Here is a 14310-nt window from a genome sequence, read left to right as displayed (position 1 = left end):
TTTCCAGCATTTTTCGATTTTTTGAAAAGTTTAAAAGGAATTTCAAATTCTCCCCACCCGGTCTTCACCTGAATGGTACTTTGCTAGGCACGTTCTCTGCCACACTGGATGTCTGCTAGACCCAGTGTCTGCCACACCAAGTCTACACGAATAGGTCTCTGTATCACACGTTCTGCCTCCACGGCTCTCTGCCGGACACGGTCCATGCTTCAACCGGTCTCTGCTTGACTGGGTCTGTGTCTCAATCGTCTCTGCTATGCACCGTCTGTGATTCACCCTATCTCTGCTTGACACGTTCTGTCTCACACGGTCTCTGCTTGACTTGGTCTGTGCTTCACCAGTCTCTGTTTGGTATGGTGTGTGCTCAACCCGGTATCGGCTTGACTCTGTCTCAGCCTCACCCAGTCAATTCTTGTCACTTTCGTTTCATCACCTGGCCATTGTGTGACTCTGTATGTATCACACTCTCTCTGCTTCATTGGTTCTGTGGCCCACCGTGTCTCTGTCGAACCAGGGCTTTGTAAAGACAGCCTGGCTGTTAATGGGTGATACAGAAATCGAATCGTGTAGAGACCGAGTCTTCAGAGACAGCGTCCATCAGAGACATTGTGCTACGGTGTGCTTCACCCGGTGTCAGCTTGACTCGGTCTCTGCCTGCCACATTATGTGACTCGCCCATTATTTTCTGGACTGTGTCTGTCTCACACTGTCTCTGCCTGTATCGACCTGTCCCTCACCCGGTTTCTGTCGAACCAGATATTTGGTAAGACAGCTGGGCACAAATGTGGTGATACAGAGAACGGATTGTGCAGAGATGGTTTATGGCACAGACCGCGACCATCAGAGAGTGTGCGGCAGAGGAGGCTGTTTGTTTGCTTCAACCATGAAGATGGAAGCAGTATGTTCCTCTGAAATGGTGGTATCTACCTAGAAGTCTACATAACATTATTAACCCAGAAAACCAACATTGACACTGCTGTGAGAACTCCAAATCTCACAAGACAAAATTAAACTGAAGTTTTCATAATACATAACAAAACATTATCATTCTATCAAATTATCGCTTTCATGTATTAATGTTCAAACTGAATTTGTGATCGTAATTCAGATGAACTTGATTGTTTGTTATAAAAAATCTATTTCTGCCACTTTTAGAATGAAGTGTTTATTAGCAGTCAAGGACAACTAATTGAAGTGAAAAATCAAATTATCTAAATTCATTTAATTACAAGTTTTTATCCCTGACACTTCAAAGTAACAGTGTTTTACAGAACATATACAAATCTATATGCATGCCCAGTTCTACCTTTAGCATATATAAGATTATGTATTCTACTTACAATCACCACAAACTCACACATTGCAATGAGTAACACACAGAGGCATGAGACTTCTGGCTGTTGGTTAAAGTTCTGTCACTTCGGATTACTGACACATAATGTTCATGGAAGGTTAGAAAGGAGGCAATAAGGTATTAGAGAATAATTTGTGTAAAGTATCATGGAATGGTGTGCAGAAGTTCAGTCTCTCATGGGTCTAGTCACACTTTGTGACAAAGTGATAGGACCACGTCATTCTGATGACATTTATTAACTACCATTACAGAACTTTTCAGTTCACTGACAAATCTTAAAAAAAAAGTCTTCCTTTTACAGTAAATTTTAATATGACAGAACATCTTTGGTAATGAAGACACAGAAAATAGCCCTTACATGTTTACTGTGCTAGAACATTTCTTTGTTTCTAAACTACAACTACAAATTATTGTTACTTGTATATGACTGGATTTGACTAGAAATTCTGATTTAAAAACAGGGTTGTCATCAGCTTTGCAAAACACAAAACAACAAGGCAAATTGATACTTGCAAGTCTGGCCCAAGATTACAGTTTTCAACCACATCAAAATACAACATATCCTCCATTTTACATTGGAATGGTAACTAAGTTGTAACACATAATTCAATCATGACACATTTCTCAAAGCTAAACAAATATTAAGACCTAATAAATGCTAACATGTAACTCTTTTAGATAGTAAGGCTTTGGTATGTCTATGGATCTGAATAGTTATAGATTGTCCATACTGGTCTTGCATGTGAGCCAAGTAGCCATGCCTGAAGAGACTAACACAATTTTTTTTATTGTAAAAAGGACAGCTTCTAGTGACTGTATGTAACAAATTTATACATGTTTAAATTCCTCAGAACTCGTTCCGTGATCTGCGAAAGTTTCGGATTATATCTCTTGGATAAAACAACATATTTATACAACCAGTTACAATGTCAGTAAATTCATTAAATAAAAATAACCTCAAGACGCAGAAGCGTTATGAACTTACCTGGTATAAACTTTTCCAGTCATCATGTTGAGTGATATTAAAGCATTTAAGCCATCTTAGTGAGAAGAGGATTTATTGTCTATGTTGTCAGTGCCTTGAATGCAGACATATTTTCAACATTATGATTTGAAAATATAAAGTAACTATTTATGGACACACTATAATTATGAGTGGAAAAGCATGTGACATGTAAAGTCATCAGCAATTCATAATAAATCACATCAACATGTGGTCCTGGAGGTAACTGTAACGCGGAAGATAAAACAAATATTCACATGCTTTGCCACAGACTTTACCTTGCCTTGGTTGGATTATAGCTGTAATCATTCAGGAGGACATCAACATGCCTTCAACCTGGAATGCATTACAGTTCTAATTTGAAATCTGTGTAGTCATCATATTCAACGTAAACACATCTCCACCACATGCTCCAGTTTGTTTCTAACGACATGAGGTTTTGTGCTTATGATATCTGAAATGCGAATACGAGATGAGATTTGGCAGTACTGATCACTATACAGTACTGTTTTAGGTATGCGGTGACAGAAATTCGACTTCAGCTCAAGTACAAAGTATTTAACTTGGCACGACACCCAAAGAGCCATAAAATTAATCTTCATCCATTTCACAGAAGATAATCATTCACATTTTCTCCTGTCTCATGAAGCTTAATTTTTGACTAATAACTTGCAGCAAAATGTTAGTAATTCTGAACAACCTATAACAACGTAAAAATTCTGAGGTGTACAGATCAAACAGAACATCAAGCAGTTGTGGATGCCAGTAGTTTATCTACTTGTTTTCTGTTACTGCACAATCAGACAGGTCATACACAATAAAAATATCCTGTTTAATTTGTGACAAGAAACATAAGAATCCCAAATTGCAACAAAAAAGACCTGAAAGTGACACTACACTCACCACTCGATCACTGCATCAAATCATAACCACTTACATTACAGAGTGACTGGCTTCGCTGTTGTTTCATTGACAGTAATAAATTGATCATTTAACATAATCAGTAACATTTCTCACCACACACCCACACCCACTATTAATATGAATTATTTAGAACAAGTCAATCTTAAACCCCTCATACTCTTTTGTAATCTGTTTTGACATTGCCAAGATTTGAAGTTTCTTTAATAAAATACTGTACATTAGCTACTTTTGTCACCTGAAAATGGTTGAAAAATAAACATTCCAAACATTTCTCCCCACATCAGATTTAATTACTGATTGGCAACATAAATACAAATAAAAAGAGTGTTTTCAGTTCAACGATTTGATTTACATTTATGAAACATAACGTTCATGAATACTGCTAACACGTGTACAGAGATTCAAATACTGATGCTATCCATAAGTTGACTAAATACTGCATAACACTAACTTCTAAGTGGAAATAAGCCTTTGTCCTAGAGAGCTTATAAATATGATGTGTTCCACTAAAATATATTACAGTAGTTGAGGCACTTCATTGAAATCATAAAGGTACCCCCTGGGTACAATCAATGTGGGTTATTCATACAGAATAAAATCATACAACAGTGCTAGAATATACTGCAGACCACAATACAATCACAACTGTGATGGCTCTCCTTAAGAAAACTCATTGCTTTATAAACACAAAATAAGCTGTTAATATCAAGGTTTTCATTTACTTGTTTTAAAACAAATAAAATGAGATTCCATTTTCGTGAGACCAACTTAACAGAGCACCATCTACTAGGCAATATAGGTATTACATTGTTCAATTAGAAACAAATATTATAAACCACATTGCATTATAACCTACAGTAAATCTCGTGTAGTCCAATTTACTTGTTATTTTGACTTTCTTTCGATTTTCTTGTAACTACCAGAAAATAATGTGAAGTGCTCAACTTTCTGCTTATGTGAGATTCTGTGGACTACAAACACTTATTCTCAAATTTAGCTCTTTAAAACAGTTACACCACCACAGATGATCTGCCAGGTTACTGCTGATTCCAAATGGTCTAAAGATAGCTTGGAGTCCGAAACTAGCAAGTTTGAAAAAAGTTGTTAAGTTTCGAAAATTCTTAGATTTTTAACAAGTAATGCTCAATGGACTGGTCACTCACTAATTCACAACCAAGACCAAGAAATCTCCGAAAAGGAGGCGGCAAAAACCCACGACAGGTTTGTAGATCCGAGAAACAACAACAATGCTCAATGGAATGGAAATGTCTGTTATAATCAAAACTGCACTCCTCTATGTCAAAGATGACCTTAGAAATATTGATTGTGGTCTCCTAAGTTGTGATGGTGTGGTCTTGTAGGTGGTTACCAATGTTTCAGAGGAACTTTTGTAGCTACCTACAAGACCACATGATATCACAATCTGGCACGCCACAATCAACATATCTGCTGCTGTTAGAACTTCAAATCTCATCTTAAAACTAATGCTGAATAGATATGGATATAACATAATTTTCTTTCTAACCTGTACAGTTCCATCACAGTTATTCTTGTGCCCCCCCACACACACACGCGCACGCATACTCTCTCCAACTTACATCAGGTGGGTATTAATTTGGACACCTAAATGATTGCCACTATTCATTTTCACTTAATCTTCATCCTCTGTCATATTTTATATAAGAAAAGAGAATTTCAGATTAAACACATAATAAAATCTTCTCGGGCAATCAGCTACGTCTAATGGTCAGAGTTCTGATATCAGAACCTTGACGACAGGGACATAATATGGTTTCCGAAACCGTGGTATCTTCGTGCAACCATTTGATGTGGCTGATGGCCCAAGAAGATTTTATCGAGTTTAGTTGCTGCAAAAGCTTCAAATCATATAACATACCCCTTTTACTGTACAAGTACACACACATATAATTATGTATAGACATTTCTAAAGCAGTATAAATAAATTAACGCTCAAAGTTCTTAATTAGCTAATGACATAAATAGTCTCAACATTGCTAATTCAACTGCTATCTCTAAAAGGCTACCTTAAAATTGATTAATACATTTTGATAAATAATTTTTTTAAATATCATTTGAAAGATCACTTTCTCATCAGTTTGATCACAGGAGTTTTGTTATCTAATATTCCTATACAATTAGTCTAAATTATTTCATAAAGTCTTTCATCGAGGGGGAAACAATAAAATCCACCAAGCCACCCATTACTTTCTGATTACACATTCACATGCCAAGTTTTGTGTATTCCAGGTCCTACTTGCTACCGAACATAACTGTATTACAAAGCTTCCCTGTACATTTACTAGATAATTTGCTGAAACACTGAGCCTAGGTACCACGTAGTATTGTTGGCAGTACTTCATCTGGTATGTTAATTCAGTTTAACTGTCAGAAACCTAAAATGAACATGACTTCATACTACCCATAATAGTACAGATTTTTGTCTTATCACAAAAATAAGGTAATTACATTTAATAATTTCAGAAATGGATGTCGAATGTGGCTGTGCTCGTGGGTTGCCTATCTTGCAGCAGATGACCTAGCAACTGCTAATACACGTTAGAGGAAATACATAAGAAATGTGAATGAATGGAAAAGAAACAGTAACCAAATGTAGATGCCCAACAGAAAATGCAAATAAAATTGAAAACATACGCCAACAAAAAAACTTCTACAAACGTGGATTGGAAATGTAACAGAAACTGCATCTCTGGTTGAAGAAACAAAGAAGATACTCAAGTCATTCTGTGTGCTACTTGATCACGTAAAACAGCATATTTAAGTTCATGGAACAATATAATATTTAGAACTGCAGCAGTCTCAGCTGAGAAGCAGATCAGAGAAGTACTTTTAACTACTAATGTGGCATCAATTCAAATATGCTAAATGTTCTTCCTACACAGTTTCAAATTAGTGATACTCAACTATTTATTATTTATTTAGTGTTCTGTCTGACGACAGGTCCATATGAACTGGATCCTTCCATCCTTTTCTCGGACTGGGACCTGTTCATATACGTTCTTGGCAGATGATCCAGAAGTGGTTTGCCATTGCCTTCTTCTGTGTGTGAATGGAGTAATTGTTGGGATGCCACGGAGAAACCGGGGAAGCCCCCGGAGGAAAACTCCGTGTTGCCTAGACCACGGCCTTGCCCAACACAAGTTTTAAATTCGGGCACCGCCGGGAATCGAACCTGAGACCCCAGGATTACAAGGCCAGCGTTCTAACCGCTAGACCACCGTGATACTCAACTATATAAATGTAAATATTCAGGATTCATATGTACCAGCTATTATTGATTCCAGAATTTGTCCATAAGCAAGTGACGTCCTTTATTTTCATTCGTCTTTTTTGTTGGCATTTAAATGTTGATGTTTATTTGTATTTGCCAAAACAAATTATGGGAACTAAAAGACAGTTTACAGAAATTTCTACGACAAACATTCTAATCACTTCTGTTGGCAACTACTTAAAATATAAAAGCTAGGGTATTTTAAAACAATCATAAGTCTATCTAGATGTTGCCCAGAATGGATACCATCTTGCCTCATGAGTCAGGCTCAGTGTTTCAACAAACAGGTTAGATTTGGCAGAATGTAGAACCAAAGATATAAAGTTGGTAGCCTGTCAGATATTGCACAGATACAAATTTGTATCATCATCATCATCATCATCATCATGAAAATGTCAATAAAGATGCTGGAAGACACTGAATGATATCTCAGAGGTGCTTACTGCATCCATCATCAGGGCAATCTGGATGGTGGCAGTAAGTGTCTCCGAAACGTCAGTCAGTATCTACCAGACTGTATGGCACAACATCCCAGAAGACAATTATCTTCATACTCAACAACGTGCAAACCCAAAAACTCACATATCAACATGAATTATATATTGTTTCACATTTTCATTTGATATTACATCATTTTTATATTATTTAGTTTTAAAATGTTACATTGCAAATGACATAACCCATTGTCAGTGTTTGTTCTCAACACCTTCAATAGTGAGATTCCTCATTCTGTGAGTGATTATTCATAATCATGTCTTATCCTGCAAAACGTTCAACTAGCCTGAGCTCCGCTGTTTGTGTTGCAACAACGTATGATACTGCCATGACTTTGAAAATTGCAATATTGTGATGGGTAGGTATAGAAATATTAAAAATTTCCCAGGCATAAAAAGGTTTCATGTAACATTACCAAATACATTTCATCTTTTTCAGAATGTAAGATTCCCCAAAACAAGCAAAATTTTCTACATACAAGGCTTCCTCAAAAGAGACCGCTACAGGTACAAGGCACAGAACGAAAAACATTATTAAAAAGTATGTTATGAAAATAGATGAAGATGAAATTAACTGGACAGGAACAATGAGTACTCTTTTGTGATGACAGTAATGAAACTTAATAGCAGAATACTTCCAAAAGAAGTGAATTACTGGTTTCCTGGGGAATATCCTACATCAGGGCTTTCAGTTAGGTATATTTCCATTTGCATCAGTTACCTCTCAAGAAGAAACACAATGGACGCCTGTCACACACATCCTGTTTCATATTACTTACTGATATACATCTACTAATACTTCAACCCTCTTAGTGCCATGAGCTAATACTGTTGCCATTCCTGATTGCCGGAGCCAAAGAAGTCAGTCAGTGCGTTTGTAGTACAGAAAACCCTCTCTAAGTTGGACACTTGGGGTTCCACAAAAATGTGTCCAACTTATAGAGGTGTCCAAGATATAGGGAAAGAAAAAATCAGATTGTGGTCTAATGACAATATAATCTATTTACAACTACTCTAGGCTTACTTGAATTAAGAATTAATGACAATAGTATTAATAATAATCTTTAGAAGCCCACTCCCATGCATTGCACATTACACCCCAGCCTCAATAACATTTTCTAAAGTTAAATCCACCAATTTTCGCTTCCCCATCGCAAAAAGAAAAATTCCATTTCTGTTAACGCAGTCTGAACTCAAATGCAAGCGGAGTTAAAATTGTGTCTTCTGCAATAGTGTAGTCCAGTTAAGGGTTCAGCAAAAGAATAGTTAAACACTTGCAATGCATTCCAATGATGGGTTCAATGTCCATAAGATAATCCTTAAGAGACGAGGCATTCATCGGTCAGAAATTCAAAATAAAATATGTAAGTGAAAAAGTTTCCCTGAAAAGCATCGAAGCAAAGTGCATGAACCTGTCCAACTTACAACAAAAGGGGTGTTCAAGTTCCCGGATAAGGGGGTGTCCAAGATATAGAGTGTTCTGGACATGTAAAATTATAGGATATCCACCGGTTCCAATTGAAAGTGTCCAATATAAGGGCTGTCCAGGATATAGGGGTGTCCAACTTGAGGGGTTTTACTGTAGTTCCTTGTGACTGACAGATGCAAGAGTGCCATATGTACACTTGAAGGTAACTGTCAATGCTTTTCAAAGGTAGGAATTATTCTGTTTTGTTGGCAGAGGAAGAAAAGAACAATGTTTACAAAACTTAACCCCTGTAAGTGGTTGTAAATGTGATGTGTACTCTTTAAGATATTTCTGTTACAGGGAAAACTACTACACTGATGCATCTTCTGTGATTTCCTACAGTAATGTGTATTCATTGCATACAAGACTGATTTCTGGGGCATATGATTTAAATTGTGAAAATTAAAATTTTGTATGGTACACTTCCTATTTGTAGGTAGTGTATGAAATGTAGTTTCCTCAGAAGATGAGAGATTTCTCTGTTATTTGTAAATAATTTATGTCAAAGCTCAAAAATTACATTTTTTTATTAATTTTCCTTCTATCAGTTTGCAGTCTCACAAAATAGTTTGATAATGTCAAGAGATAGTTTCAGCACGAGGGTATCTGGCATCCCAAGCAAACCTTCCACCTTGTGGTCCACCTCAATTAAATTCTGAAAATGAGTATTGCACATTAGTGTGCACAATGCTACAATTCAGTTTTATCTTAAAATAAAATCATAACATGGCTTCAGATCATGTCTTTCCAACAATTCTCTGTAACAGAAAACTTAATTTTCAATAACACAAAAGTTACATTCCAATTTATGTTTGTAGATGTAACCTTTAAAGATAAAAAAAAATGAATGAAAGCTAAACAGGAACTACTAAAACATTTGTCATGCAACTGATGATGATGATGACTAAAAGGTGCCCATTCATGTACAATCTGTTTGTCAGGAAATACTCCACCTGGTTACACTGTCGACTTCACTACACAATCAACTATTTGTATGTGATACCAAGTATTACCGTCGGTACATATTGCAAAGCTGTTAACACAAATACACATTAATTCCTTTTTGTTTTTCTCTTTATATTTTTAGATGCTTATTACATTCTATTTTAAGTTACTCCTCTTTGTCTTTCATTTATTCAGTTCCATGCACCTCCCATTTTTCCATCTCATATGCTTAGTAGTTCCTCAGCACATAGTATGATTGTAATAATGTGACTTAAATTATAATTATAAAATTTATAAAAAATGTTAGCACATTTTGAAGACTGGACCTGTCTCTGTCATCAGGTAAAAAAATAAGAAAGATGAAAAATGTACAGCCCATTACATAAACATTATCTTCATCAGCAGGCACATTAAAAAAAGATGAATATATACAAGAGCAGCAAATTCTGTGCCCACCTCCCACTGTTCTTACACATATTCAGCCTTCTTGATTGTATTTATACCCATCGATAAAGATTATCTTTGTCTACAGGCATCTTCCTTGTCCTTTTACCTAAAGATGGAGACAGAGCCAGTCTCCGAAACATACTGACGTTCAGAAATTTTACAATTGTTATACGTGCAGCAAGATATTTCCAAGGTTCACTGACCACTACAGATATTGTCCACGAGGCACGAGAGTAGACCTGACATCTTTGAGGGAGGTGGGGGTAAAATTCTGTGCTACTAGCGGACCAAAAAACACCCGCAGCTTATACGGGCCGTATGTCATGAGCTAATGTACTGACTGATAGCACAATGTTCTTAATGTAAGGAATACATCACCAGCGCATGCGCAGAATGCACTTTCCCCCTTCCACACGAGCAACAGCTGACAAGGCCACGTCTACTCTCGTGCCTCGCGGACAATACACATACAAATACTCTGGAGGCCAGCCAGGTGACATGGGGGGGGGGGGGGGAAAGACTGCCAAGCAACAGTGCATGTAGTGTCCTGCTCCCTCCCTTTCCCTTCTCATCTTCCCTTCCCCTCTTATCATGACATAGGTCAGGTTCAGAGATATTCTGTATCCAGTATACAATTTAAATCACAGTCAATAAACTTTAGAATGATACCGTAATAATAAACAATGGCCAAATAAAATATCATAAAATATTAATGCACAATTTCTATTAAACTTCAGAATATTGTAATAATGTCTGCAGTTCATACATGACTAATTTAAATTTAAGAAAAATAAAATATTTTTAACAAAACTCACTGAAAAGCATATCCCCTTCAAAAGAAACAGAAAAAACTGTAGGGCAGTTGGCGAGATGAATCTAGCCATGCTACATTTGTAGAAAACATACATGTACACTTGTAAATGTATACACAGACATGTGCGAACACATGCACACGCGCGCGCTCGCACACACACACACACACACACAATGAAATAAAGTATGAGAAGTATTGCTTACTGGACTGGACTACGTTCCTGCAGAATCTCCAGAATGATGCTGTGTCTTCAAAGCAGCGTAGCAACCCTGACAGACGCGGACTGGCTTCAGAATGCGCAGACGAGAGATTTCTGACTCAAAACGGCTGCACCTGCGACATTAAATTTCAAGCTGAAATCCAACAGAGGCTCTGAAGCATGTTATTTACTCACTGCCATACAAATTTATTGTTGGCACAGCTAGCTAATCATCAGTAGAGATACTACATGACAGTCTTCATTCCTCATATTTTGTTCAATACACAATGTCTAGAAGACTAATCAAAAACCTTCTCACTAGCAAGTTGGGCTTGGAGATGAAGAAGAAACTAGTGAAGTGTTACGTATGGAGTGTCGCGCTGTATGGAGCAGAGACTTGGACACTCAGGAAGAAGGAACAGAAATACATGGAGAGTTTTGAAATGTGGTGTTGGAGAAGAATAGAGAAGATCAGGTGGACGGATCGAGTGACCAACGAAGAAGTATTGAGGAGAGTCAACGAGCAAAGATTACACGAAGGAAAGCTAACTGGCTGGGACATATTATGAGAAGGAATGGATTAATGAGTGATATCACCGAAGGCCAGGTTGAAGGAAAGAGAGGACTAGGAAGAAGATTGATACAGCTAACCGACGATCTTAAACAAGGAAAGAAGATGACGTTCCAGGACTTAAAACGAGAAGCTGAGGATAGGGAAAACTGGAGAGCTCTTTTTGGGCAGAGCAATGGACCTGTCGTAAGACAGAACACTGAATAATAATAAATAACACAATGTCCTGAAAAAAGGTTTCAAATGAAACTTACAGGCACCTGTATCTTATACCACGTGCCTATTATAAGCAATTCCTGAGAAAAATCTGATATACAGATATGACCAACAGCAAATTATCCTACAAAACAGACCAAATGGGAGAAGTAAAGAATATTAATTCTGTAATTATATTTTCTTTAATGTTACATATATACAATATTCAACAGATAATTCATGACGCTGTTAGTCATATATGGATGTCTCCTATTTATGAAAGTTGAGATGTCTGAAGAGAATACCACTGTTTTTTTTAAATGTTGCATGTATACATATGCAAACCAACGAAGTTATAAAATTCATGTTTCTAGGCACATGCTTATTTAAATATGTAGTGGAAATATATTGTATGTCAGATTTGAGGTTTTCACAGCGGTGAGTATGAAGATTTCTGTCTTCTGGGTTGTTGCGCTGTGTAGTCTGGTCGATGTTAACCAACGTTTCGGAGGTCATACTGCCTCCGTCATCAGGGCGATGAATATGCCAATAGGGTGATAATACATACAATAATTCAATTCAATTCATTTATTAGAGTGCTTGGCAACAGCCAAAGGAGGCCAATAACAGCCAAGCACTAACAATAAATATAACAATAAAAAAACAAACAAACAATGAACTAAAAATATAAATGTACAATATAATGATAATATATCAATTCATTAATTTATTAAAAATAATTAGCAGTAAATGAGATAAATAATATGCCTAAAAGTGAAACATCAAAATACAAAAAAACAAACAAATAAACTAATTATATAAATGTACAAATTATTCAACTTCCCATATTCAAGATATTCTGAATATGAGATAAGAATTGAAACCTTTGGAACACAGACAAGTACCTCACTGACAGACAAAGAAGTTTCTGTATTTGGCAAGAAGTTCTGCTTGTTCTTGGTTGCTTCTGTCAGTATAGTATATGTCACCAGAACTTGAAAACGAATCATGTTTTCCAAATGTGTTGTTTTCTACAGTGCATAACCAACCAAACTAGTGATATCAATGCACACAGCCAGAAATTACTTTATATTTTGTTTAATATTAACCCCACCAAAAATTTATTAAATAAAACACATAGATTTTAATGAGGTGTATATATTATGTTATGTCTCAATATTTGTTCGATGAGCTGTTTTTGATACAAACCACAAAGTATGATTTGGGCTTCACAGAATAATACAAATTAAAATTAAATTTACTTGACAACCTTCAGCAGATTAAATATCAAGTTAAAATAAAATTTATTTAGTGCTTTTGGAGATGAAATACACAGACAGATGAAAGACATGACCTTCCACGTATAAATATACGTACATGTACTTTGTGCATAATTACTCAAATCAGTGATCTGGATGCAAAATTTCCACTAATAACAAATTTCAATATCTGAAAGCCGTCAAACATTACTTTGAAGCTTCAGGCAATCCCAACATAATTTCCAACACAAAAATATGTTATATCAAAGAGAAATGTAAAACTAGATTTGCAAAGCCACTGTACTGATTGATAATGACCTCTATAAAAGCCAGGCATTGTTCAAAGATCCATAAGCACATAAATTTTCTGAAGCATACACCAAATGGCACTAGTGTTTATTGGTGGCTTCCAATGGTACGATGTAACAGAGCAAACAAAATTCATTTTTAGATAATATGTGAATAATTATGTCTGTTACAACCAAACAAAACTGTGACATGGATCAGTATGATGAGGCCAACAAAATCTGAAATGCTACCTCACTTACTTTGAACAGAAGACTTGACCACAATTTCGACAGTGATGTCGTCTCTCATAAAGGTTGAATCGTACCCCGCAGCCTACGCAGGTGTCTGCACCCTCATCCTTGAGCCAGTGGTCAGCCACAGCTCGCCCTGGCTGGTCAGATACACTCCAGGAAAACACACGTCCTCGTGTGTCTCCAACATATACAGTGCGATGGTCTCTACAAAATGAACCACATCGTATCACAAATAAGTTACAAAATAAGAACACACTTAAGTGACTGACTTTATGGACTTGCAGAGAATTTTAATAATAACAGGAATGAAAAGATATACTTTTATAATGTATTATAAGCACCCTTTATTCCAAAATAAAAACATCACAGATACTTCTACATTTATATATTAACAGAACTGTAGAAGAAGAAATTTCACCATAACCTTTGAAGTACCAATGCAATATTATAAGTGCAAATATTTGAGCCATCTGTACAATCTAAATATTTAATTAACATTTCCCAAATATGTTTATGTATCAGTTTTCAATTTATAATCTTACTTAGAGACAGCTAGAGCTGTTATAGATGCCGGTTCAGCATTGTCCTTGCGATCATATGCTGTATGCATTGTCAACTTGTTGCGGAAGACCAGCTGACGTTGCCACTTGAAGCCTACAAACAAACCAAGCATTAGGTAGCATCATAATTCATCTCTGTTTTGTTTCTCTGGAAAGCTGTAATTATGAACATAAAAGTGAATAAAATCTTAAATGTACAAAATCTAAGAATGAAATGACTGCACT

At 36.3% G+C, this 14310-nt stretch overlaps 1 protein-coding gene across 2 annotated transcripts in view; it reads right to left on the bottom strand.

Moving 5' to 3' along the window:
• Positions 1-1207: 1207 nt before the first annotated feature.
• Positions 1208-14310, bottom strand: part of bchs (WD repeat and FYVE domain containing 3 bchs) — an 89556-nt gene continuing 76453 nt past the window's right edge. For both annotated transcript variants that reach the window (XM_087343681.1, XM_087343680.1), the window contains exons 48-50: positions 14068-14179; positions 13532-13729; positions 1208-11092 (exon numbers count right to left, since the gene is read on the bottom strand). In XM_087343681.1, the coding sequence (XP_087199807.1) occupies positions 10972-11092; positions 13532-13729; positions 14068-14179 (431 nt within the window). In that variant the 3' untranslated portion in view covers positions 1208-10971. The remainder of the gene's footprint in view (positions 11093-13531; positions 13730-14067; positions 14180-14310) is intronic.

This window comes from Zootermopsis nevadensis, unplaced genomic scaffold (genome assembly GCF_977971745.1).
Source record: "Zootermopsis nevadensis isolate Lab colony 2312 unplaced genomic scaffold, Znev_1.0 Znev_ptg000006l, whole genome shotgun sequence".
Classification (NCBI taxonomy): domain Eukaryota; kingdom Metazoa; phylum Arthropoda; class Insecta; order Blattodea; family Termopsidae; genus Zootermopsis; species Zootermopsis nevadensis.
Note: the sequence above shows the minus strand (reverse complement) of the source record. Positions and strands in the feature narration are given on the sequence as shown.